Source organism: Meira miltonrushii (assembly GCF_003144205.1).
Source record: "Meira miltonrushii strain MCA 3882 unplaced genomic scaffold FA14scaffold_2, whole genome shotgun sequence".
Taxonomy (NCBI): Eukaryota; Fungi; Basidiomycota; class Exobasidiomycetes; order Exobasidiales; family Brachybasidiaceae; genus Meira; species Meira miltonrushii.
The window spans coordinates 2491410-2516106 of NW_020289944.1; the positions used below are offsets into that span (position 1 = coordinate 2491410).

Consider the following 24697-nt stretch of genomic DNA (forward strand, 5'->3'; position numbering starts at 1 on the left):
ACGTCGGTCTCGTTACTACTTTTTAGTCTGTAAAGTCGGATGCCAAATAACACAATATGTAGTATGTGAGAACGAACGGAGGAAGGGTTTGAAGACGGAAGAAGGAGATTCGCTTGAAATGTGAATAAGAGGGAGACAGTCTTACTGCATGATCAACTTCGCCATTTGAAGAAACTTTCCTATTTGAAAACGGGAAAAGAATGCTAAAACTCAGATCGGGCTCGAATGAAGCAATTCATCTGTCTTTCCACACATGCATTCGACCGGGGTCTTTGCTCACACGATTTTAGTAAGAATGTAAACTCGGTGAAGCTTTTGGTTCTTTTCTTTGCTACAATATGTGTACGCCGATCGTGTTAAAAAGTGCATTAAAGCTTATTGACCGTTTTTAAGAAAGGAGAAAAGAGAGTCTGTCCAATTCATACTAATGAAAGACCGTGTACACTCGCATTAGCCTGTGCATAATGTAATGTACCTTTTTCATATATGAATACTTATGGGAACTTCCATGTGTGTGTGCCGGTCTAGCTGCATGCAGCCAGGATTATATGCATTGCTAGTGTTGCGCTTTGTGAGAGATTGCGGTCAATGAAAAACGAAAAGCCCCGCTATCCGAATACACGAAGGGTTCCGTTTTTTAATTTACCTCCTTCAATCAAGAAATGATTTCTCTATAAATTAAAGTTGTGGAAATCTTTTTTTAAGAAATTAAAAAAGAACAAAGGGATTAATTTTAGAGGCAGTTGTGTTTTAATCAAAATCTAGACAAAAGAGCAAGATTACACACTAAAATAAAGTTCAAGTGAAATAGTGTATAGGCCCAAGTGCAGGATGTCAAAAGAGAGAAAAAAGCACTAGCCAGATGCGATAGATGCAAGTAGGGATTTGCAGCAGGTCAAGATATGGTCAAAAAAAAGTGTCAATCAACCGAAATGGAACAACGGCTTTTTTTTTGCCAGCACTTTAACGCGCACGTACGTTTGTGCATATTGTTTATCCGACTGTTGTTGCCCATTACAAAAAGGAAAGGATCTTCATTAATCTATGCATCAACGCACGTACTCAAGCCATTCGCGTTTGGACAATTGCCAATTTAGGTGCGTACCTAACGGCATCACGGCGCTGCGCGTATGCCCCTGATCGGTGCCAGTACAGTACAGAACAAAACAGAATTCTCTCTTCTGAGTTTAAAAGAACAGGTTCAATTTGGAAGCATGAGGCTTTTGAAAAACTTTGTGCGCTTAAGCAGGCTGCAAGAAGCAATATCGTGTTTGTGTGGGAATTCAAACCCTTTTATCCACTCATCCGTCATTTTAGTGGGCTGATTACGGGAAGATTATTATCGAGTCGGACCAAAAATAAAGAAGTAATTTGGCGTTTATTTCAAACTCCGTGGGACACCTAAAAAGATGGGCGTGAGAAGTATGAAAGGAGGAAGAAAAACACGGGAACAGATAATCGCTTAAAAAAGATGCCCATCCAATGGGTTAAAATGACAAAGATTGTGTGGCGCCCGCTGATCAAAGTTCCGATTTAGGCTAAAAGATTACTAGTAGCATTGTATTCAATAAAATTCATTCTCCCACGCAAAGAAAAGAAGATAATAAATACACCCCATTTGTGTGCGCGCCAGGTTGCATTGCGCTATTACGAACTTGTACGCCGCCTCACTCACACGAGACTGACGTCAATTGGAGGGATTCATACAATGAAGAAAATAGTGTTGTTTGATGTCTTGCATTATATTCACATCAGATTTCGGCTCCACACACACCTCTATTCAGGCACACGGATGTATTCTTTCCATACATATACTCCCGCATCTTTTTTGATTATAAAGAAAGAATGCATGTGAACATAAACTCGGAAAGTAAGTGTGGGGATGAAGGATATAGTCTATGGTATCGATCAGTATGACCGGTTAGAGATATGTTTGAGAGGATCGAGAGATTACTTACACACATAGCAAGATAAGAAGTGATTTTGATCTATTTGCACTTCAGACTTGATGGCATGATAACCCTATCCGTTTCAAAAGGAAGAACGGGCTACTCTCTTGGCATTGGATTGATCCATATGGATTCGCCATTGTATAACGCGTAACGACGCGTCAAGTTTTGTTGGACTTGTGCTTGCTTGCTTGCCTACCTGTGTACCATCTCGGTTATGTACCCCTTGCAGCAACCGATGATCGGATCTGCCTTAAAAAGGCTACGCCCGCATTGCTATCATATCAATTTAGGATCATCAATCACCGATCATTGTATTCCGCTTCGGAAATATGTGTTTGTTTGCGTTTCGTGGGCTTGAGCATGTGAATTTATTATTCATTTATGCAAGCACTGATCTTCAACACGTTCTGCTTAACATTATACATTTATTGGTCGGATTTGTCGAATTTTCCGTCATCGATCACCTTTTGACATAAATGAAAAACATTCTTTTATTGCATTCTTTCTCGGTGATCGGTCATATTCCCGACAGAGCGGTAATGACGCCATTTCATCAATATCCTATCTTTATCTGATCTATTATCTCAAGACTAAACATGGTTCTCTCACCGTAACAAACAAATCATGAATGTAAATGGCATCTTTTTTATGTGATTGACGATGAGCATTGTTCTCGCAATCGATATGACATCAAAGAATAGAGATAACAGATGAGAACGTAAATGTGTGATAAGTATGAAAAAAGCACTTCACAACATTTCTACTCCTTTTACCTTTCTGCTTTATTGACCCCAGTATTGGCGGTAAGGATATGATGCATAATTGGCTGATGCATTGTTTGGTTGTTGATGACCAGCGTAAGCATTGTATTGTTGATAATAATGCTGTTGTTGTTGTGGTTGTTGACTTTGCGATTGTTGCTGATGTGGTTGAGCTTGACTTTGTTGGTTTTGCAAGCCAGATTGAACTTGTCCACTTTGATTGCCTCCTAAACCAACCGATGATCCTTGACGGGCAGGAGATGGATTGGCAAGCTTGCTGCTATCATATTGTCGGTAAGCATTGTCCAGATTGTTTGAATTGGCTGTGCTATTGCTAGTTTGAGTTTTGTTTTGGGAGCCAGCACCGTTTGAAGCTTGTTGGCCCAAAAATCCGCTTAAACCTGGAATACTAGAACCTGTATTGTTGCTCACATTGGTGTTGGATGCATTGTTGGTTCCATACAATTTCGTGTAATCCGTTGCAACACTGTTTGGTGCTCCACGGCCGTAATCGCCATAGGTTGACGATGCCAAAGTGGATGTGTTGGCAGGTGATTGGTTGTATTGACCAACATTAGCTGTATTGCCGTATGGATAACTGGCGGAAACATCACTGTGAGGCAAATTTTGAGCGTAAGGAGATTGCAAGCTTGCAGGGGTGGTAGGCTTAGTAGGATGTTGTGGTTGACCACCGTACAAAGCGTATTGACCGTAACCAGCTGCAGGTTGACCAAAGTGTTGGAATTGGTTTGGCAAATAGTAGTGAGGGTAATAGTAAGGCATCATGTTGGGGAACTGTTGTTGTGCCTGCTGTTGTTGCTGCTGTTGAGGGGGTGCAACTTGAGGAGCTCCACCTACACTCGATGAATCAGTTTGAGATGCAGCTGTAGGTTGTTGTTGTCCGATTTGCTGATTGTTGCTCAAAGCAGAGCGGTCTTCGTTACCACGAGAAGCGGCATTGGAATCATAATTACCATAATAGCCTGCCAAACGTTGTGCATCCAAACCGCCATACATGGAAGAATAATCTCCGTATGCTTGTTGTGCACTTTGTTGTCCGGCTTGTGGTGTTTGTGTTTGGGCTTGTTGTTGTGATTGTTGTTGACCCTGGACGCCGTAACCGGTAGGGTTTTGTTGATATTGACTGATTTGGGAGTCTTGTTGTGGCACTTGAGTGTTTTGCTGCTGAGACAAGTTGGCAACAGATTGATGTTGGGTTTGCGCTTGGGCAACGGCAGCTTGATGAGCTTGGTGATGTTGTTGAAGACCTTGCTGATAGCCGTACTGATGTGCATTGAGTGATTCCTTCTCGGCAAATTGTTGAGGAGAGGTTGCTTGTGCAAATGCATCTTGATGAGTAGGTGCAGATGCGGCAGCTGTCGGAGCAGCAGCAGCGGAAGCTTGTTCAGTACCGGGAGCAACAGCTTGTGGTTGTGCTTCCGAGTCGGCTTCATCACCTCCCAAGAAGCTCAATCCACCAAATCGCTTTCCTAAGCTGTCGAATTGTGCATTGCCGCCAGGCATAACAACTGGAGCATCTTGTTTTGCACGTTGCATAGCACGTTGACTTGGAGCAGAACGACCAGCAGCTGGACGACCCGATACAGGAGCAGCCTCTACGGCAGAGGCTGATGGTACAGTAGAGCTGACAGGGTCTGCTTCAACAGCGGTAGAAGAAGGTGCGATTGGCTCTTCTGCGATTGGGGCTGATTCCAAGGCTGGCTCTTCTTGCGCAGGGATGATTGGAGCAGCGGCGATTGGATGTGAGATCTCGCTCTTCTCGGGTGCCTTTGATGCTGCCTGTGTTGCACTTGTGCTCTCAGCTGGAACAGGTTTTGCATTTTGGGCTCTTTGAGCAGCTGGTGCGGTGGGTGCCTCCTTTGGTGGTTGAGGTTGCTCTTTGACTGGTTCAGCAGGTCGTGCTACTTGGGCCCAACTCAATTTGGATCCTTTAGGAACGAGTTTTGCGGAGACCTTTTGGATTGCATTTGAGATCGGGTTGGAGCTCTTTGCATCTTCAGAAGTTTCATCAACGGCAGCGGCTGAAGCAGCGGCAGCTTCTGTGGAGGATTGCTGTTCCTTTGGAGCGGCTGTGGTCGGTTTATCGGCTTGGAAATCAAGTCCTTCCGTATCATCACCCCATGCGCTTGCACCATTCTGTTTCGTTGCAGCAACAGTGTCTGCAAAGGTTGGAGCTTTTGTGGTAGCTGTACTAGTTGATGGGTCAGCAGACGCTTGTCCTACATTGGCTTGCTCAGTTGAGGGAATGGCACTTGGTCCACCACGGGTAGCACCACCACGACTGCCTCCACGTCCACCTCGAATTGCACCTCCACCACGACCACCGCGGGCAGCATTTGCGCCACCACGACCGCCACGCGAGGATTGGATGATAGTAGCCGTTCCATTGGCAGATCCTGTTGTGCCGTTAAAGCTAGTTGGAGTGGCAGAAGATAGATTTTCTTTCTTTACTTGCTTTTTCGATTTGACCGAATTGAATTGCTCTGCGTGACCTTCACTGATACGTCCTACGGCCAATTCAACTTCACCACCTGCATCCGACAAAGCGAACAAAAGGTCTTCATCTGTCCAATCAGAAAACATTTCTCTTAATAAAGCCAATTGATCGGCATACTTTGCACGTAGATTCCTAACGGCTTCTGTGTCATCTGGTTGTGCTGCTGCAGCGCTTGCTGCATTACCACCGGTACTTTTACCACCTCCAAATCTTCCACCTCTTCTTGGTCCCGTGCCACCTCGTCTTTGCACAGCAGGTGCTGCTGTTGCGCTCGACATTATGTATGATGTTTGTGTGTGTGTGTGTGTGTGTGTGTGTTTGTGTGATTCGTTCTTTTCGCCCTCTCTTATTAAATGCTAAAGATGTCGATAAACTCAAAGCAGCGATTATATGCGTTGAATCAGGAAGGTTGAGGTGAGAGGTTAATCTTCTTCCAATGTGGATGAAATGGTGATGAGGTGTTCCCAGCGCTTTGTTCTCAAATAGTGCACGAGACAAGAAAATGACACTGCTCATGTGCCAACTTAGAAAATGTTTTTTTTGCACTGTCAATGTCCATCTCTTCGCGTAGCTTGCAACGCTGTTTATCAGATCACGTGTAACAACTTACACCGCCTGCACCAGCACTGTGAGCCTCACGCCTCTCTACAAGAAAGACATGCTTACCGATAATGCAGCTGGACACCAGCTTGTGATGGGTGATTGCGTAAAGATATCAGATTGAAACGAAATTGACAAATATACTACAGGCTTGAGGGAAGTCAAAAGGAACATTATACAAACCACAATAGAAAATAGGAACGGATATTGCGAATCGAGAAAAGTGTTCTACAGAAACCTTGTCGAGAATGAAAATGGCACCGATTTTGCTCTTTGCTGAGCAATGCTTAAACGTTCACCGTACGTGTGTCCTGTTCATTCTTCTTCATAGACTCTGTAGTTGGTCTATGTGGAAAGCCTGCACTGCTGAGTCTCATGGCATTTTTGATCATCTGAGAATTGAATGTGATCTCCTTGGCATTCAGTCTGAGAATGCAAAGTTCCAATTCTTGACTTTTTAATTTGGCTTCAAGTAATTTCACATTACTCTCTTGTCGTGCGACTTGATCCATTGCTGAGTTCTGATTTGCTTGCTTTTTTGATTCTTCATCGATGAATTTCTTGATCGATATTTGCAAAGCTTCAAATTGTTTCTTTGTCTGTCCGTTCCCTTTGCCCGTTTGATTAGAATGTAAGCGCATGATACGATTTGCTGCTTTTAATTCGCAATTCTCACATTCGCAATCGGACAAGACTGAGCTTCCATCATCGCCGCTTTCTTCATCATCGTCATCACAGTCACAATGCATGTGAGGATGTGCAAAGTAACTTGGGCAATCTGGCTCGTGATGACCAACGTTGATTGGCACGCTGAATGAGTACATGCACTCTTCTCCATGGTCGTGGTCGTGTAAAAGTGACATTGCTAGAGAATGAATAATCTGGATGTGAGCTCTGAATGTGAAAAAGTGTTTGTCGATCAACTTACTCTTCTGTTAAATATGAAATCGTTATTCTTGTTGAATCCTGTCAAGATGATCAGAGTACGGAATCAAAAGTGCCTTAAAGTGGGTCATTGCGTATAATAGTTAATTTTATGGAAATGATTTGCAGCAGTGCATCCTGTTCCTGCTTAACTTCACACAGCCCCTCTATTTCCGTCACAAATGCGATCAATGCGGCCCGAAAGAAAAGGCGTCAAAAAGAAAAGGAAAGAAAAGAAAAGGCAAAGAGGACGTGATCCGAAATTAATGTCACGTATTCGTGCCCCGCTCTATCCTTTCAATGCGCATACAGACAATCTTTACCAGACATCACGTCATTTCTGGACGGACAAGTCCATCTACTCTCTCTTGTTCAGCAAGTAACTCAATCATTGATCTATTCTCAGTTATGGTTTTGAAATGGTCGTGTAGCCGAGATTGACCATGCTATGCGACGATCTATAAATAAGCCGCGCAAATGATCGGCGTGACGCGGCACTGCTCTAATAGCACAAAATGCAGTGCTATTACGGTAAGACTGAGGACTGAACTGCGTATTAAGCATCGGAATCATTCATTGCCATTACTTGTAAAGCAACTTCTTCAATATGCATATGAAGGGCTCGGATAGGACCAAGACTTGCTTTCTCAGTGATCGAAAAAGGGCTTCGCAAAAGTTTTCAGAGACCTCGGAGTGAAGCATACCTTCCGATACCTCCTCTCGATCACCAAAGATTCTAAGCAAGATCGTCATTTCATCAGCAAATCTCTTAATTTTGTACCTAGTGTCGTTGAAAAAGCATTCAAAGCAAACTTTTGTCAGGTCAAGAGGCAGAAAGTGAGAACAAGATCAGCACTGGAACGATTGAGCGATATCGATTCAAGAATGAAACTGAATCCGCATTGAAGAATCGAGATATCTCATTAGACACGGTGTGTCTATATACATGGATCGTACACTTGTATCATGTCATGAATGCATCAATGATGATGGTGTTGAAATACCCCGCGGTGTTTGTTCCCCCCGCATAGTATAAGTATTAGCGCTGACCTTTCCGCCCGCCTAAGAAAAAGCACGCGCCAATGTCAGCCTAAAGAATTCAAATTTCACCTTTCATACCTCCTATCATATCCAACACCACAATATCGAACCATCACTTCCATCAAAAACTCAACTTTCGGATAAGCTCCGGCAATGACAGCCACGGCTTTTCGACAAATCCATCCAAATCCTTCATTGGCTTTGCATGATGTGTCCAAATTACGATCTTTACGAAATGCAGTGATTGGAAGTAGGACACGCAAGTCCGAAATTGTAGCCCAAGGTACCGTTCCTGGATTGGTAAATTTGCTTTCCAATGATGAAACAAATGATGAAGTGCTAGGACTTGTGGCTTCGATCATTTGCTCTTTAGCTCATGCTGCTCCACCTCCAACGCTACTTTCACTATGTAGAGCAGGCGCAACTGAAGCAATCTTTCGATCATTAAACAGTTTGGTAAATCGAATGTCAGACACTTTATCTTCCCGATCGGTAGAAGAGTTCAACTCCAAATCTATCTCGGATCTCTTGAAGGATCAGCTCAAGCTTCTAGAGCTCTTATTGCGTGCCTTGCGTGCACTCCTAATGGCTTTATCCGATGAGGTGGCACCAGGAACAAGATGGGAGCGTGGTTTAGGCTTAGGAAACCGAACAACGTCAAATCACTTTTCTCAGACTCGCATCAATGCTTCCGGAAAGAGTGCTCGTGAGGTTGTAGGATGGCATATGGCAGATGCTGGATTTGATTCGGACGGAGATGCAAAGATGATGTCCAGATCCAATTCCAACCTAGGGGCTACTAGTAAAGACGATCAAGTACATACTTCACATCGTCAAGAGCTCATGATCCTCGCACGAAAAGCAATCGCAACCACATTCCATCCTGACAATTTGCACTTATGGCTCGGCGCTTTGTTTGTAGCCAAATTGCCTTTCGCAACGAAAACCAAACAAGATTCTTCGTCACAAGATCGTATTTCCACTCGTCCAAGCAGTCCGGCTACTATCGTACGTGGAAGCAGTATGTCACATGATGTGAACATCTCACGTAGCTCTAGCCGAATGTCATTATCATCGGACATAGGGAGTAGACTGCCACATTCATCTGATCCTGTCCTTTCAACTCCTATATCTAGCGGCAAAGTACGAATCTTATCAATCGTAGAAATGGTCGCTGGAATCCTTTCGTCTTGTTTGGCAGTAGTAAGCCAGGAAGGTGACTCTGGTAAAGACAACAGCTCAAGATTGCCAACAGAGGTGATTGCTCGACGTAGGAAAGCAATCTTGGATTTTACTGCAGCACAAAGTCGTTATTGGTGGCCTTCGAATAGTACTCTGTATAGCACAAAAGAAGTGGACGAAGAGGAAGAGAGCGAGGCACGCGGGCGAGTGGAGCAAAAGGAAGTGGAAATCGATGAGATTCAAGGCTCTTTTGTAAAACGCGGTAAGAGTATCGATGGACGCAATATGGACGAGAAAGAACAAGAAGATGCTGTACGGCTACATCGCTTGAAGGAGGCTCAGCGAAAAACAGCAATGATGGCAGCGGACCCATCTTTCTCACCCGACGATGGAGTTCTGAGTGTTTTATTGGAAGGTGTGGAATGTGGTTATGCTAAAACACAAGAAGCTTCCTTATGGGCGTTGACGGATCTCTCAAAAGAGAACAAGGAGACGAGCAGAAAGCTTTTCTCTTGTACCACTCCTTCTGGTCGTATTCCTACGTCCATGTTATTGGATTTACGCAAAGATCCATCGGCAAACGTTCGTTTAGCAGCTTTCTCATGCTTGGCACATATCATCAAAGTTCACCCGTTCACACCACGTACCAATGAATGCGTTTTGTCGGTTTTGGTCGAATTGATGAATGTTGCCGGAGAAGTACAAATTGCTGCAATTTTTGCTTTTGCACGTCTGGTGGCGGATGATGCTGATTTGCAAGCACTAGCATGTGATTCGTATGAATGCATTGAAAAGTTGGGTCAACTTTTGGCCAATAGCAAGGCGAACAGCTATACTTCCCCGGCAAATTTGAGCACGAGTTCTGCTGAGGGTATACGTGAAGGACTTGCTGATCGATTAAGAGAAGCAACTTTGACGGCATTGGCAGCTTTATGCTTCCAAGGTGACGATACCAGACGTAAGTTCGTCGATCATACCACTCCTTCCCTTTTGCCGCTCGTAGTGGCCTCCTTATCCGCTCCGCAAATTGGTATAAGGATTGCAGCTTGTCGACTTGTTCGAGCTTTGAGCAGAAGTATCAGTATCTTACGAACCTCTTTGGTGGATGCGGGTGTGGCTGATCGACTTTTAGCAATATTGCAAGATGATCATGAAGATCAAGAAGTACGATTGGAAGCTATTGCTTCTATTTGTAACCTTGTACTCAAATTTAGTCCAATGAAGCAAGTTTTATTGGATGGTGGAGGCATTGCAAAGCTTGTTGAAATGGTGAAAGATGATTCGATGGATGGCAGTACGAAATTGAACGCATTATGGGCCATCAAGAACTTATTGTATTCAAGTGAAACAAACATCAAAGGTGAAGTGATGCAGGCTTTAGGAAGTAAGCTTTTGCGTCAAATGTGTCTTTCAAACGACGACGATATACAAGAACAAGCATTGAATATCGTCCGCAATTTGTGCAATTCTAGGGAAGAGGATATAGAGGCTACTCTGCTCGCATTTGGTGGAGGTGATGAATTAATCAATATGATCGAGGAGGTAATTTGGCAAAGGAGGAACGATAATGCGATAGAACAAGCCGCATTTGTGATTGTGAATTTAGCATCAGGAAGTGATGATCATCGAAAGTTAATTATTGGAAAGCCAAATTTGTTGGATGCAATGGTTTATTTCCTTAATCATCCTCGTGCTCAAATTCGTGTAGCGGGTATTTGGGCAGCCTTTAATCTTACACAACCGACAAGAACGCCTCATATCGCTTTGGAAGCGGCATTATGTCTCAAATCGTTTGGATTTGATAAACGATTGAAGGAATTGGTGGATGATCCTGAAAGGGATGTATCCGATCGTGCACGTGGTTTAATTTCTCGTTTCGAATCGCCATGAAAAAAGAATGGAGAAAGTACGATACAAGCATTCTTATTAATTACTATATTATCATATTATTTCAGATTATGTCTTTCATAGCATGATTGATGCATTTATACATCACAGCCATCATTTTTTCCAGTGATAAGATGACTCGAAAGAATTGAATAGTACCCACTTTATAATGCTGAATGAAGTAAGCAAGCAAGCAAGCAATACCGTCAGTCTAGCGAAAAGCAATCTAGGGGAATATGCGTGTTTTCCTTTTTTCCATTAAATTATTCCACGCAGCTAAGAAGGAAATACACTTTTAATTGCCAAGAAGCGCGTTTGGGTACAGGAGCACTTCCTTTTTCCGATCAACAAAGATCAGGCAAAAGATCTGTCAATTGTGCAAAGTGACGTATTATGGCTTGAAGTGTTGCATTCTCAACGTGGTTAGTAAAAGCGGCTAAACAACCAATTAAAGGGAATTACACTGCAGCTGCTTGCATTTGTGTGTTGAATGTGCTCTCCCACAAAATTTTACTCCTTTTTCCGTTTCACCATCATTTTACCTATTCACCATCCCAATCACGGCTTGCCTTTCTTCACTTCCTGTTTTCAGGAATCATACCCAAAGAACGGCATTGGAAAGTGAACATTAACATTGATCAAAGACAATCAGGGATTCAGTCAGTCACAAGATGGCGGAACCCGACATGACAGATTCCACTTTGGCCGGAAACAGAATGTCAAATGTATCACCAGCACCAGGCATTCATGCAACAACAGATAAAGCTACAAGAATAGAAGATGAAAAAGATACAACAAATCATCCAAAACATTCAGACGGTGCCATCGATCATAGCCCAGGTGCATATGAAGCAGCTCCAGGAGAACCACGCGTGGATGAAACAATACAAGGTAGCGAAGAGGAAAACGAATACGATCACAAACTAGGATATAAAGAGAAACCATACCCAATTTTTGCAGGCGATAAACCTTGGAGTGAACGTTCTTGGTGGTATGAACTCATACCGTTTAGAGGAATGTATTACGACCTTCTCAGACGGCTACCGTTTCTCCTCACGGATTGGACATCAGCTTTTGCTCCCCGAAATTGGTGGACAGTTGGTCAATACGTGATCAGAATGTACTTTATCAATCTGATGCCAGCAATATCCTATGTCTTGGATATGAATCATCGTACGAACGGCGCTTATGGTATCAATGAAGTTATTCTCGCCTCTGCATTGGCAGCAATCGTTTTTCCAATCTTTTCTATTCAACCTCTAACATTTGTCGGTGTGACAGGTTTGATCAACTTGGTCAATTATACCCAATACGATATCGTAGTGCAATACTATGGCTTAGATCAAATGGACTATTTACGTGTACAGGCTTGGTCACTAATCTGGGCTGCTGGATTCCACTTCATCGTTTCAATCTTTAACGTTTGCGACTTTACCCGCTTTATTACGGATATGACAAGTCAAACTTTCGGCTTCTACGTGGGAATTGTGTATATCCAAAAAGGTATCGAACTACTCATTCTTGAATATAAACCGGCTCCGCTCGATAACGCAACCGGATGGCTCAGTGTAACGATTGCTATTCTCTTTACTGTTAGTGTATACTTGGTATCAAAGGTTGGTCAAACATCCTTTTTACCGTTCAAGATACGTTATTTCGTTTCTTCATTTGCCTTTACTGCTGGAATTATCTTCTGGACCGGCTTCAGCAATTTCCCCGATTACAGCCTACGTCGTGTTCCTCTTGAACGCTTGCCAATCACAAAGTCGTTTTTCCCGACCATGGATCGATCTTGGTTTATCGATTTCTGGAATATCGAATTGCGTTGGGTCTTTGTTGGTGCACCTTTGGGCTTCTTGATCATGATTCTCTTCTACTTCGATCACAACGTTAGCTCAGTCATGGCACAATCACGTACATTCCCTGTCAAAAGACCCGCCGGTTTCCATTGGGATTTCTTCCTTTTGGGTATCACTACGTTCGTTTCAGGTATTCTTGGTTTACCTGCTCCCAATGGTTTGGTTCCGCAATGTCCATGGAGCACCGATTCGCTTTCTGTGTACAAGCAAGTCGATAAGCCAAAGAACGATGAAGAAGAAAAGCCATTGATCGGTGTCAAAGGCAAACAGTACACTCGTCAGCACATTACCAATACCCGAGTAGTCGAGAATCGTGTTGGTCACTTGATCGTCGGTCTATTGACCATCGGTACAATGACTCGTCCTTTATTGGTGGTTTTGGGTACAATGCCCAGAGCATTATTCGCCGGAGTGTTTATCCTTGTAGGCTGGAGTAGTATTGAAGGAAACGGAATCACAACACGTACACTGGCAGTGTTCCAAGATCGTAGAATGTCAACACATAACGATCCTCTACTCAAAGTGAGAAGATCAAAAGTTGCCTTGTATGTTGGTATTCAATGGATCTTTTTCGCGCTCACGATTGCAATCAGTCAAACGATTGCTGCTATTGGATTCCCGGTTATCATCGTTCTCTTGATTCCATTCCGTTACTGGATCGTTCCTTTGTGGTTCTCACCTGTCGAATTGCGACTTTTAGACGCTCCAACAGCTGACGCTGATGTTGTCTTAGCTTCTATCGGACATGAAACGGAGGCTGTCACCGGTCAAGGCTTACGAGTTGCACGGGATACAAAAATTGCAGGCACAGAATGGAATGATGATGACGATGAAGACTACGATGATGATAATTACCGTTCGCGTATGCACGAAAAGCGTCCTACTAGCAGCACTTTGGGTTTCGGAAAACAAAAATCTTCCAACGTGAAAGGATACAAAATTGGCGATGAAGATGACGATGATGATGAAGATAATGATCAATTTGTCGCCATCACCACAGACCATAATCAAAGTAGCGGATCGAACTCTCAAGCACTCAAACCAGGTAATCCTGCATATGGAGATGGCGCAAGAACACCAGAAGTAGATCCTGAAGGTCATTATCGTGCTTGGCTCAAAGGAAATGCGAATGGAGAGGAAGCCGCAGCAGCCGCAGAAGGACACAACGATGAAACATTGCGACCTGTGGCACTCAAAGATGCAAAACGCAGCAAAAGTGTCACGCAAAGCTGGTGGGGAAAAGGTGGGGAATTGGAAGCAGTAGAAAGGGCGCCGACTCCACACACGCCTGCCACTCCACTCGATACGGAAGATGGTCAAACACCTCTTACAAGAATTGAGAATGCAAAGAGAGCAAGCACTTTGGAAGCTACCGATTCTTCAGCTGGGGGAGCTGGCTTGACCAAATGGCTAAGCAGTAAGATCAAAAAAGTACCTCAAGCTCAAACTGTCACAGTTGTCGATGATAGCAAAGTTGATAAAAGTGTCAAAGCTCTTTCCACACCAGAAGAACGCTCACTCTTTGCAGCCTCGCCAACATCTGTCAATGATGGAGAAAGTGGAGCACATCCTATTGTCATTCCTACTACAGATGCATCATCTGTAACTTCCACTCCATTACAGCCAGCGCAACCAATTCCTCATAGTACTACCGCCGATGCAGGTGGAGTGAACTTGTTCATCGGAGGAGGTATGAGCCCTTCACAAGCAGGAGAAGCTGCTGCTAATGCCGTGCGTGAAATTCAAAGTAGCACAGATGAAGTTCCTATTCATCACTCAATGGTACCAAACGTCAGCGATACACAAGGACCAGTCGTTCATGGATCCATCCAAGGTCCTGCACAAGATCAAGAAGGTCATGGACACGCTGTATTGGCTGCAGTGAAGGATATTTTGCCAGGCGCTAAGCCCAATGCTGATGCTGTGGTGGAGGCTTTGAAAGAACATATCCCCCACAATGGATCAACATCAAAAGAACAGGGATCAGCAGCACAGGCAGCTGAACCAGCAAACGCACCGACTGCTCCTGCTCCAGTTCCAGTTCCAGTAAAATCCATCAATGAACAAGATGAGAAGAAGCTGGAAAAGGAAAAGAAAGAGCTAGAAAAAGCCAAAGCAAAAGAGTCAAAAGCAGAAGCAAAACGATTGGCAAAAGAACAAAAGCAGAAAGAAAAGGAAGATGCACGTAGAAAGAAGGAGGATGCCAAACGTCAGAAAGAGGATGAAGAACTGCAAGCCGTTCTGGCAAAACAAGCAAATGCGAGAGCAGAATCGGAGGAAAAGAGACGAAAATTGGAAGATCAAATCAAAGCACTTGAGAACAAATCAGGTCAAACTACTTCCACTAAAAAAGATGCCGCTCCAATCGTTGCAGCCGCGGCCGCCCCAGCTGCAGTCGAAGCCATCAAAAAGGATAGCGAGAACGCCAAACCTGCTACCGAACCTGCTCAGCCTTCTTCTGCCATCGTTCCAACTCCCAAGACAATCTCCAAGAGTGAATTGTTAAGCCATACCAATCAAGTTGCTGGACATGATGCTGCCGTCTATACCACGCAAAGTGGGGATTTGGTCGTTAAGCCTTGCTTACCTGCAGAAGCAGACTTTTACCAAGCAGCATTGCTCAAGCAGCCTACAGGTACCAGCAAGTCACAGTTGGCATTGTTGAAACGTCTTTCGGTCTTCTTGCCAACGTATCATGGTACTGTCGATATTGATGAAGGAAATAATACCGCTGCGACTAGAGCTGTCATCATTGAGAACCTCACTCGCGGGTACAAGCATGCAAACGTGTTGGACCTCAAGCTTGGAAAACAATTCTGGGATGAATCATCTTCTGTCGAAAAGCGTACTCGAATGGAAGAATCTTCAAAGAACACCACAAGTGGCACTACCGGCATTCGTTTGACCGGATGGCAAATTTGGGATAGCATCACTTCTCAAACGATCAAAGTCGATAAAGCCTTTGGCAAAGGTATCAAGGTTGACCAACTTGAGATTGGTTTGCGTTCATTCTTTGGTTTAGGCAGCGAAGCAGATGCTGAAGTTGTTTCACAGTTCAATAGTACTCCTGCTGAAAGGGTTCGTTTACCTGTCAAAGCTGTAGAGCACATCATCAGCGATGGTATTCTTCCTGCTTTGAAGGAATTGAATGACATCATCAAGAAGCTCGAATGGCGCGTCCGAGGAGGAAGTATGTTGATCGTATATGAAGGTGATCCAGAGGTCTTGACAAAGAGAGTCAACAAGTCATTCCCGCGTGCAGGTCGTTCACTCAAACAAAAGGATGATCAAATTGAAATTTCGCAACTTTCAAGCTATTCTACAAGTGATCACGTTGATCGTCTAGTCGATGTTCGTTTGATTGACTTTGCTCACGCTACCTTTACGCCTGGTAAGGGTAAAGATGAAGGCTATTTAGCTGGATTGCAAACTACGAATACATTAATGACCAAATTGGCAAAAGATGCACGTAAGGGCAAGATTGGTTTGGACAAGAAAGATTCTGCTGCTGCCGCACCGGCTGCTATGTTGGCAATGAAGGAGAAAGCCAAGAAGGATGAGAATGAAAAGTCAGCTAAAGGCGAGAAAGGAAAGTCGAAGGCTGATGAAAAGGCGAAATCTGCAGCAGTGGCAGACAAGAAAGATGCGGTCGTTGCGCCAATCGAGGTGCAGCCAAAAGCAGAAGAATCATCACCCGAAAACATGAAGGGAGAAGAGGCTGCCGCCCTTGCTGCTGCCCCTGTGATTGCAACCGCTGTCCCACTTGCAGCAAAAGAAAAGAATGAGGAGTCAAAGACTGAGCCTGCTGAGGAAGCAAAGTCGAAAGAGAACAAACCTCGTAGATTCGCCTCAATCTTTGGACGCAAGAGTACTTCTGATGGCAAAAACAAGGATGACGACAAGAAGGAAGCTAGAGATGAGCCTAAACCCATTGTTGCTACGACCAACGCGCCTGCTGTTCCTACTCAAGAGGATTCACGTCCTTCCAATGTCTCCAAAGACGCTCCAGTCTTACCTGAAATTGGTAAGTCACAGGCACAAGAACCTTTATCGTACGAATCAGTCACGCAAAAAGATGATGCATTCGACAAAGGCTTAGCGGGGGCAGTTGGAGCAGGTGCTACTATTGGTGCAGGATCCATCCTCCTTAGTGCACAAGAGAAGAAACCACAAGCCACTGAAGAACCCTCTGAGCCGAAAGGAAAGGAAGTTGAATCAAATGTTGACGAACCAAAAGCAGAGCCAGTCCTGACCGCAGTTCCAGCCCAGGCTGAATCGAAACCAGATGAAGGTCTGATATCCTCTACTGAAGGTGCTGTAACGGCACCGCAAACGATTGACGAGCCTTTGAAAGAACCTGTGACAGCTGCAACAACTTCTCAGCAGCCTGTGCCGGAGAGCTCAAGTGCGGTCCAGAACGATGCTACAGATAAAGAAGCAAAAGACGAAACATCGAAGGATGGCGAAAAAGGCATCTTGGCTGGCATTGCCGGTGCTGCTGGTTTGACAACTGCTGCTGCTGCTCTTTCTCACAAAGATGAGAAGGAGGACGAGGAAGAGAAAAAGCGAAAGGAGGCTGAAAAGGAAGCCGAGAAACAGCAAAAGGAAGAGGAGAAGAAACGAAAAGAAGCAGAAGAGGAAGAGGAGAAGAAGCAAAAGGAAGCATCAATCTTAGCTGACAAGCAGAGAAAGGAAGAAGAGAAGAAGCAAAAAGAGGCCGAGAAGGAAGCAGAGAAGAGACAAAAAGAGGCCGAGAAGGAAGCAGAGAAGAAACGAAAGGAGGCCGAAAAGGAGGCAGAGAAGAGAAAGAAGGAAGAGGAGAAGAAGCAAAAGGAGGCAGCGATCGTAGCGGAGAAGCAAAAGAAGGAAGAAGAGAAGAAGCAAAAAGAGGCCGAGAAGGAAGCAGAGAAGAGACAAAAAGAGGCCGAAAAGGAGGCAGAGAAGAGAAAGAAGGAAGAGGAGAAGAAGCAAAAGGAGGCAGCAATCGTAGCGGAGAAGCAAAAGAAGGAAGAAGAGAAGAAGCAAAAAGAGGCCGAGAAAGAAGCAGAGAAGAAAAAGAAGGAAGAGGAGAAGAAGCAAAAGGAAGCTGCAGTCTTAGCAGGAAATCAAAGGAGGGAAGATGAACAGAAGCAAAATGAAGCAGAAGGTGAAAAGACAGATGATGGCGAAAAAGGCATCCTGGCTGGTATTGCTGGTGCTGCTGGTTTGACAACTGCTGCTGCTGCTCTTTCTCACAAGGACGAAAAGGAGAAAAAGGAAGATGAAGATGAAGCACAAAAAGAGAAGGAGAAGCAAGAGAAAAAGGCAGCGAAAGAAACTCGCAAGGAGAGCTCAGACGCTACTTCTGAAAAGCGAAAATCTCGTTTCTCTACCATCTTTGCATCTTCCGGCAGACGCTCTCAACAACCTTCGTCTTCTGAACCTGAACAGCCTTCTGAGACAGCCAAATCATCTAAAGACGATCATCCTGCTGGCCCAAGCTTTTCTGGTTCTCCCTCTGGTGGTCAAATAGACACGCGCGCTCCTCATGAGATCGAAGAAGAAAGAACCAAGGCTGCCGGTGAAGAGTCGAAGCACAGCGGCGTATCTGCTCTACTTGGTCCATTGGTCAGTGCAAAGAAGCACGAAAAGACTCATGACAAGGGCTCTTCCTTCTCTGCTGCTCCGGCCGGCGAAGAAGTGACAGATGAACCCAAGGGAGCAAAAAGGAAGAGCAGCAAGTCTGGTCTATTCGGTTTGCGTAAGAAGTCTTCTGAAGATCATGCCGATCACACCAAGGGCGCTTCTACCGCTACAAAAGAGATTGAGCCTGTCCAAGAAAGCAAAGAAGAAACTCCAATCTTGCCTGCTAAGAGTGAACGGATTGCCGAGCAAACGAAAGAACCTGAAGCCTCAAAGGAGAAGCATGAGGACATTGCACTTGCTTCCGGTGCTGCTGTCTTGGCAGCACCTGCGCTTGCCCTTGCTTCAAAAAGTCACAAGGATGACGATAAGAGCAAGGAAACCGAAGCTGCTCCGCCAAAGGCCGACATTGCAGAGAAGGATGCATCGGAGAACAAATCAGCCGAGAAGCAGAAAGAAGATGGCGAAGGAAAAGAAGAAGGTTCCGGCTTCTTCGGCTTGATCAGAAGAAAGACGACGAAGAAAGGCAAGTCCAATGCAGAAGAAAATGAAGCAGACAAGTCAGCAAATGCTTCAGCTCTCATTGCAAAGCAATCTTCTGATGATAAAGTGATCAGAGAAGAGGCTCGAAAAGCTCAAAGAGCTGCTGAAAAGGCTGTTGCAGAAGCCGAAAAAGCACGTCAAGAAGCCAAGAAAGCACATGAAGAAGCCGAAAAAGCTCACGCAGAACTAGAACGTGTCAAGAAAGAAAGGCAAAAAGCCGAAGAAGTTGCAAAGAAAGCCGAAAAAGCAAGAGAAAAGGAGGCATCGAAAACGACTGCACCTCTTCCTATTCCCATTCCACTTCCCGCACATGAAAAGTCTCAGAAAACTGATGGTCAACCATCAGGCGAAACAGTTGAAGCAAGTGAGACTGAACCTGCTCCACGATCTTCGATGGATGCCAAGAGCTCCAAGCGTAAGAGCGGCTTGGCATTCTTGGGCTTCGGAGGAAAGAAGTCGGATGAGAATAAGTCGTTACCAGTTCCTCCTCCAAAGAAGCAAGAAGAAGAACAAGCCAAATGGACGCCGCAGTCGAGAGTCTCACTTTCGAAAGAAAAGGCTGCGCAACCAAGCGATGCTGATGGCAGCGCACTCGATGCTCAAATTCCACCTGAAATCCTTGCTGCAATTGAAACGGGTGATCAAAAAGACGTTCCTCCTCCCACTCCTGCCAAAGCTTCCAGAAAATCGCTCGAAAAGAAACCAGCTCCAATTGAGAAGGGCAAGAAGCCTGCCAATGAAGCTCGTGCAAGCTTGGACAAACAACAACCACAAAGTACAGAAGAAGGTCAACAAGATGGCAAGACACCCTTTTGGAAATTGGGTGGTTCTGCAGGTGGTCTTGCCAGATCTTTGACCCAAAAGAAGCAACAAAGTTCTGAGCCACATCCTGCCGCAATCGTTGAAGAAGTGATTGAAGAAACCAAACATGGAACGAGAAAATTACTTATGGTAACGAATCCGCCTCGTGGATCCGGTAAAGCAGCTTCTGCTGTTCAATGGCGTGACTCAAAATAGATGACTACTACTCGCATGTATGCTCTCATATTGCTCGGACAGAAGTTTTTGGTACGATATCACTGCTTTTCAAGATACCCCCATTCTGATACAGAAACAAGAAAATCCCTTATTATACACACTCACACTCATTACATCATTTTATTCTTCCTCTCTCATCTCATAGTTTCGTTTTTATTTTTATCGTCCGAATTTTCTCAAAATGTCTGGAATAAGATTTCATTGATCTCATCATTGATTTGATAAAAGTGTGATATTATACAATCGCTCGGGAATTTGCCCGGATTTGACGTTGAACAAGTGCGTTGAGGTTGGAGATCTTGTCTTTGCTGACTGTCAATAATTCTTGCTCTCGTGCTATCTTCACTTCAATTTCTTGTAATTGATTGACGCCAAACGATCTAGATGATGCCAGCTCGAATTGATGTCGAAGTGAAGCGGATGAATGCTCAAGATCAGGCTTGAGAGTATCCAACTTATGTCTCAAAGCTTGAATATGTGCACTTAGATCTGTCGATCCTTCATCGTCATCATCATCTGCATCTTTTGAACTTGTCTTGATCTTTTCACCAAGCTCTTTTTTCATTTTGGTCATCTCGCTCAACCAACGTTGCTCATACACGCTCAATCCAGGAGAATGACTTTCCATCAATTTTTGTAAAAGTCGATCGCTTTTGCGCTCTAGAGATGTTTGACGCTCAAGGATACGTTGCATTCGATCTTCGATCGTTGTTGATTTACCGCCGTTTTGTTTCTCTCCCTTTCTCTTTTCAATCCACTTTGCTACAACATCTAGCTTGTTCAATTGCCTTTTCAATTCCTCTAATTGAAGCTCCAGTCTCGATTGAACGATATTACCGCCCTTTACAATTTCTCTCATTTGTCCTCGTAATGATTGAACGGTAGTTGCGAGTGTACGTAAACTCTCTGGCGAAACGCGAACCTCACTTTTGCCCTTTTCCCCTTTCATGCTGTCACCCAGTGCAAAGCGAGGTTGGACGGGTAAATTACGAAGCGATGTAAATGGTTCTGGAATCGTAAAAGGATCTTCTCCCAAAAGTGATGTGAAGTATTTCTTGGATTGCTCCTGAGAAAGATCTTCCAGTTTCAAGTCATTGCCAAAAGCTCTTGAAACGTCCCCGCCAAAGCCCTCTTCGGCGTCTTGGAAAGTATCTTCAACCCGAAGATTCGACTCACGAGCAACCAATTTTCCAGAATGTGCCAATGCCAAAAAGGAATAGCAAAGGTAAATATCGCTAACGATGCAAACACTGCAAATCGGATTGAGTGCCGCTTCGTAAGACAATATACCTGCAGTAGGAACAGTATTCACAATACATGCAACGTCTGACGGAATCTTGTGATGCAAAAGTCGCTCAAGCGAAGAAGCCACATCGGTGGTACTGCTGTCCGAATTCAGTGCCTGCGCGATTTGATTGCTCCACCGGCTTATACCGATGACATGTGCGCCAGTAAGGTGATGAACGTAGATAAAGTCGGAGTACAGAGGATCCAAAACGAATCGAACAGGATTGGAGCGCAAAGCATGTTCGAAATCTTGCACGTCTTTCAAAGCGCTCAAGATTCCCAAGTCGATCGATTCATAGACAAATAACATTGGCAGTCGTTCCGCGTTTCCCTCCCCCTCATCTGAGTTGGTTTCATCTGAATCTGAATCTGAAAGTGCATAACGTCCAGACTTGACTGGCGCGGATTTGCGATTGCTCTTCGAGTTTTTCTTAGAGCTTGCCCATTTCGGCAAAATTGATTCGATTGAGAGGCATAGATCGATCCGGCCATCATCGGAAGCGATACCTATAATACCAACTCCTTCGCCTTTACTCGCAATCCGGGTATAGAAGAGATCTGCGCCTCGCGATTCCCTCTCTTCGCTTAGTTCATGCGGTGCAGGCGCCAGCAAGAATGGTCCTTGTGGTTGAGGCTGAGCTGGAATGACCATTGAACTTGGTGCTTGTACACTGACCAGCCCTAAATCTCCTGTGGAGTCTTCCGGCTCCACCGTTCCAGCTCTCGAGGTGTCAAGATTCATTGGTGTAGCTGATCTTGCCCTTTGAGGTGAGGCGCTGAATTGGTGAGATTGATGTTGAGAGCTGGCCTGTTTCAAAAGCGAGGTCACGAAACGAATTTGTAGATCGCCTTCATCTCCCGATCCGGAAAAGACGGAATCTGGTCTTGATAGCTTCACATAAGAAGACAGCGAATGCAAGTAAGAGGATGGTATGGATGCATTCTTTGGCATAAATGGGCAAAGAGCATAAATGTCGCCGTTCGTGCAGAGTGTAAAGATGGTAAGTGGAGTCCAATCAGGACTGATGCCGGTTTCTTGATCCAAGAATAAAGTGTCCATACCATTCGCATCAGATAGATTTCGCATATCAATTCCAAGAGTGAATGCTACGGCTGTTCTTCCCTGTCCTCCCACAGTACGAATGGAGCCAGACGCTGTATGAAAGCTTTCATCTGCAAGGTCGTCATCTAATTGACCATTATCAGATGCAGACCCATCATCATCGAAAGCTAGTCGTGAAGTGCTACGCCTCGATCGCGCTAGAGCAGCAGCAGCGGCAGGAGTTTGTGATCGTGAACGTGAGCTCATACGTTTGAATTTTGAAAGAAAATGATCATTCAAGTTTGCTTGTCCAGGAAGTAGAGAGACTGTTTGAGCTGGCTCTTCCACATCTAGAGAGACGTTATACTCTCGTAATATACCGTCTTTCGTCATGATCATTAGAGAACTTCCCATTTCACCCCATGGATGCCATCGTACGTCCGCTAAACGCATCTTTCCACCGATTCGATCATGATGATAAAACGAGCCTACGATTGCTGCTTTGACCCGTAAGCCAGTCGGCTGAGATGGTGCACTTGTGGTTTCCCTGACCGACGCCCCTTTGCTTAGGCCACCCGGTCGTGGCAAGAATACAACTGCGACCTTATGCGAGCCAACAGCAGCGAGAAGTTTGCCTGTAGGGTTGATAATTAGACGTTCGATATCAAAGTCCAAGGCAGGTGAAATCAGGTGTTTATATGATGACTGGTTCAAGTGTGTTGAAGAAGAGGTGCCATTGGATGATCTGTATTTGGAATCTAATAAGCTTGCCATTCGCAATTCTCTACCGTGCGATACCAGGACGTCTACATTGCGTATTGCCATGCATGTACGCTCAGCCAAGAAATCATCTTGCGTCTTCCCTTTTGCAGAGTGATTGGTGGGAGCTGTGAAGATTGGATGATCCGGTAAGGTATCTAGCCAGCTTGAGTCATCCGCCAATACTTCTGGCGAAGCATCACCCGAGATGACCATATCGACGATCGAAAGCTTGTAGATGATGTGATGGTTTGTTCAGAAAAGGAAGAATGCAAATGAGTGTCAATCTGTTAATCTCTTCGCGCTAGCTGCTGTTCACACGTCCTGAGGAAAAGTACGCCTTCTCGAACCTCTTCAGACGTTGACCACGTGAATCTTACTCTGCTCAAAGCGGAAAGCAATGTCCTTAACCCTTTTTGGGAGGCAGCGCGCGCAAGAGATTTGAATTAGAAGTGGAGTTTTGGCAATTGAACAGCGTTCTATCACACTTTCAAGAATCCCGCATTAGACTGATCTTTTGCTCTTGCGGCCGTAAGACAAGTTATGATCGATTTTCATTCTCTGGTTGACGTAGTACGGGAGTATGTTCCTGACACTTTAAACGCAAGACTACGTATTGATGATTTCATTGACATCTTATTGTTATAAACATGTAGCTTTGATCTCTTTTTTTTCTCCACTTATACAATAACCCTTTCGAGCCCTGTCAAGGGTTACGCTATCATAGCCTTCAATACCTGCATCGAGAGAAAACATTAGTGGACCATCACCATTCAAATCTGGATGCAAAGGCAGTTACACTTCATCAACACTGCATTTACTTGCCGACATCTTGGGGTTTCAGGCTTGCATACACTCCAAAGGAAAGTCACTTCCATTCATCAAGTCAAGTAAGGATTGGCTTTCATCAAAGCTACCTTAACACCATCATCATCATATAACCATCGCGCTTATCACTTACCAGAACGAATACGACTAATAGGGTGACCTGTGGGCGAAGTGGATGAAGTATTGCTCAAAGCACAAAGATCTCTTCTGAATTTGCAGCTCGATCAGCTTTTCGACAATTGTACAACAAGACTACAAATATTGCGCATACATCGTCCCGTTTCCAGGAGTATATCATCCTTTCAGAAAAACCCAGTCATAAGAAGCGAAGTGGATTGATTCATCACCATCCGACCACAGCAAAGATCGACCTCCATTTGATCGAACGAGATAGGAGTCCTTCACAGTTCATATAAATTGATATCGACCCTCACATATTCATCTAGCGACAAATACGACGTCCAAGTTTGCCCAGATCGAATCACGGAACAATAATTTACCATGGCTGTGCTAGATAATTTCAAGAATTTTATCAGACACGGAAAGACTGCTCGTGAAGGAAATGGAACGGATCTGAGCGCTTCGTCTTCAGGAGCTCATTTATCAAATAAACAACAACAAACATTACCTCCTCTACCAACACAACAGCAACCACAACAACAATCGGCATCAAATGAGGTGAGTATCTCGTGAAATGACGTACATTTTGGATTTCGATCAGATGATCGCAAATGGAAGTCGCAAATATGGCATGTTCTTTTCTTGGCACTTGTGAAAACTTCTGCTCAGACCTCCAACCGAGAGGGGCGTGCTGTGTTTTGTAGGTCTTCCTCATACGCCTTAAAGCTGTCGAT

The 24697-nt window shown here is 44.5% G+C and overlaps 6 protein-coding genes across 6 annotated transcripts; 3 read left to right on the forward strand and 3 right to left on the reverse strand.

Annotated features, from left to right (window-relative positions):
• Positions 1-2378: 2378 nt before the first annotated feature.
• FA14DRAFT_160665 (uncharacterized protein) lies at positions 2379-5628 on the reverse strand. The gene has a single exon (XM_025498773.1). The coding sequence runs from the start codon at positions 5315-5317 to the stop codon at positions 2735-2737; it is 2583 nt and encodes an 860-aa protein (XP_025355883.1). The 5' UTR covers positions 5318-5628; the 3' UTR covers positions 2379-2734.
• A 298-nt stretch (positions 5629-5926) lies between these two features.
• Positions 5927-6945, reverse strand: FA14DRAFT_44265 (uncharacterized protein). Its single transcript, XM_025502347.1, has 2 exons — positions 6760-6945; positions 5927-6696 (listed from the first exon to the last, which is right to left on the reverse strand). The coding sequence occupies exon 2, from the start codon at positions 6692-6694 to the stop codon at positions 6119-6121; it is 576 nt and encodes a 191-aa protein (XP_025355884.1). The 5' UTR covers positions 6695-6696; positions 6760-6945; the 3' UTR covers positions 5927-6118.
• A 908-nt stretch (positions 6946-7853) lies between these two features.
• Positions 7854-11028, forward strand: FA14DRAFT_160666 (ARM repeat-containing protein). Its single transcript, XM_025498774.1, has one exon. The coding sequence runs from the start codon at positions 7950-7952 to the stop codon at positions 10866-10868; it is 2919 nt and encodes a 972-aa protein (XP_025355885.1). The 5' UTR covers positions 7854-7949; the 3' UTR covers positions 10869-11028.
• A 553-nt stretch (positions 11029-11581) lies between these two features.
• FA14DRAFT_120626 (uncharacterized protein) lies at positions 11582-13573 on the forward strand (the record flags this gene model as incomplete). Its single annotated transcript, XM_025496420.1, has 1 exon — positions 11582-13573. A coding segment is annotated over one exon (1992 nt), but the record flags the coding sequence as incomplete, so codon positions are not given.
• Positions 13574-15196: 1623 nt separating this feature from the next.
• Positions 15197-16177, forward strand: FA14DRAFT_111268 (SAICAR synthase-like protein; the record flags this gene model as incomplete). The annotated part of the gene is made up of 2 exons (XM_025495941.1): positions 15197-15969; positions 16051-16177. Coding segments are annotated over 2 exons (900 nt in total), but the record flags the coding sequence as incomplete, so codon positions are not given.
• Positions 16178-20034: 3857 nt separating this feature from the next.
• Positions 20035-23375, reverse strand: FA14DRAFT_44270 (uncharacterized protein). Its single transcript, XM_025502348.1, has one exon. It carries the CDS (start codon positions 23229-23231, stop codon positions 20163-20165), a length of 3069 nt encoding a protein of 1022 aa, XP_025355888.1. The 5' UTR covers positions 23232-23375; the 3' UTR covers positions 20035-20162.
• Between the last annotated feature and the right edge of the window lie 1322 nt (positions 23376-24697).

Excerpts from the sequence above, each read along its gene's own strand:
- FA14DRAFT_160665 (XM_025498773.1), bottom strand. The coding sequence starts at position 5,317 with ATGTTTTCTGATTGGACAGATGAAGACCTTTTGTTCGCTTTGTCGGAT.
- FA14DRAFT_44265 (XM_025502347.1), bottom strand. The coding sequence starts at position 6,694 with ATGTCACTTTTACACGACCACGACCATGGAGAAGAGTGCATGTACTCA.
- FA14DRAFT_160666 (XM_025498774.1), top strand. The coding sequence starts at position 7,950 with ATGACAGCCACGGCTTTTCGACAAATCCATCCAAATCCTTCATTGGCT.
- FA14DRAFT_44270 (XM_025502348.1), bottom strand. The coding sequence starts at position 23,231 with ATGGTCATCTCGGGTGATGCTTCGCCAGAAGTATTGGCGGATGACTCA.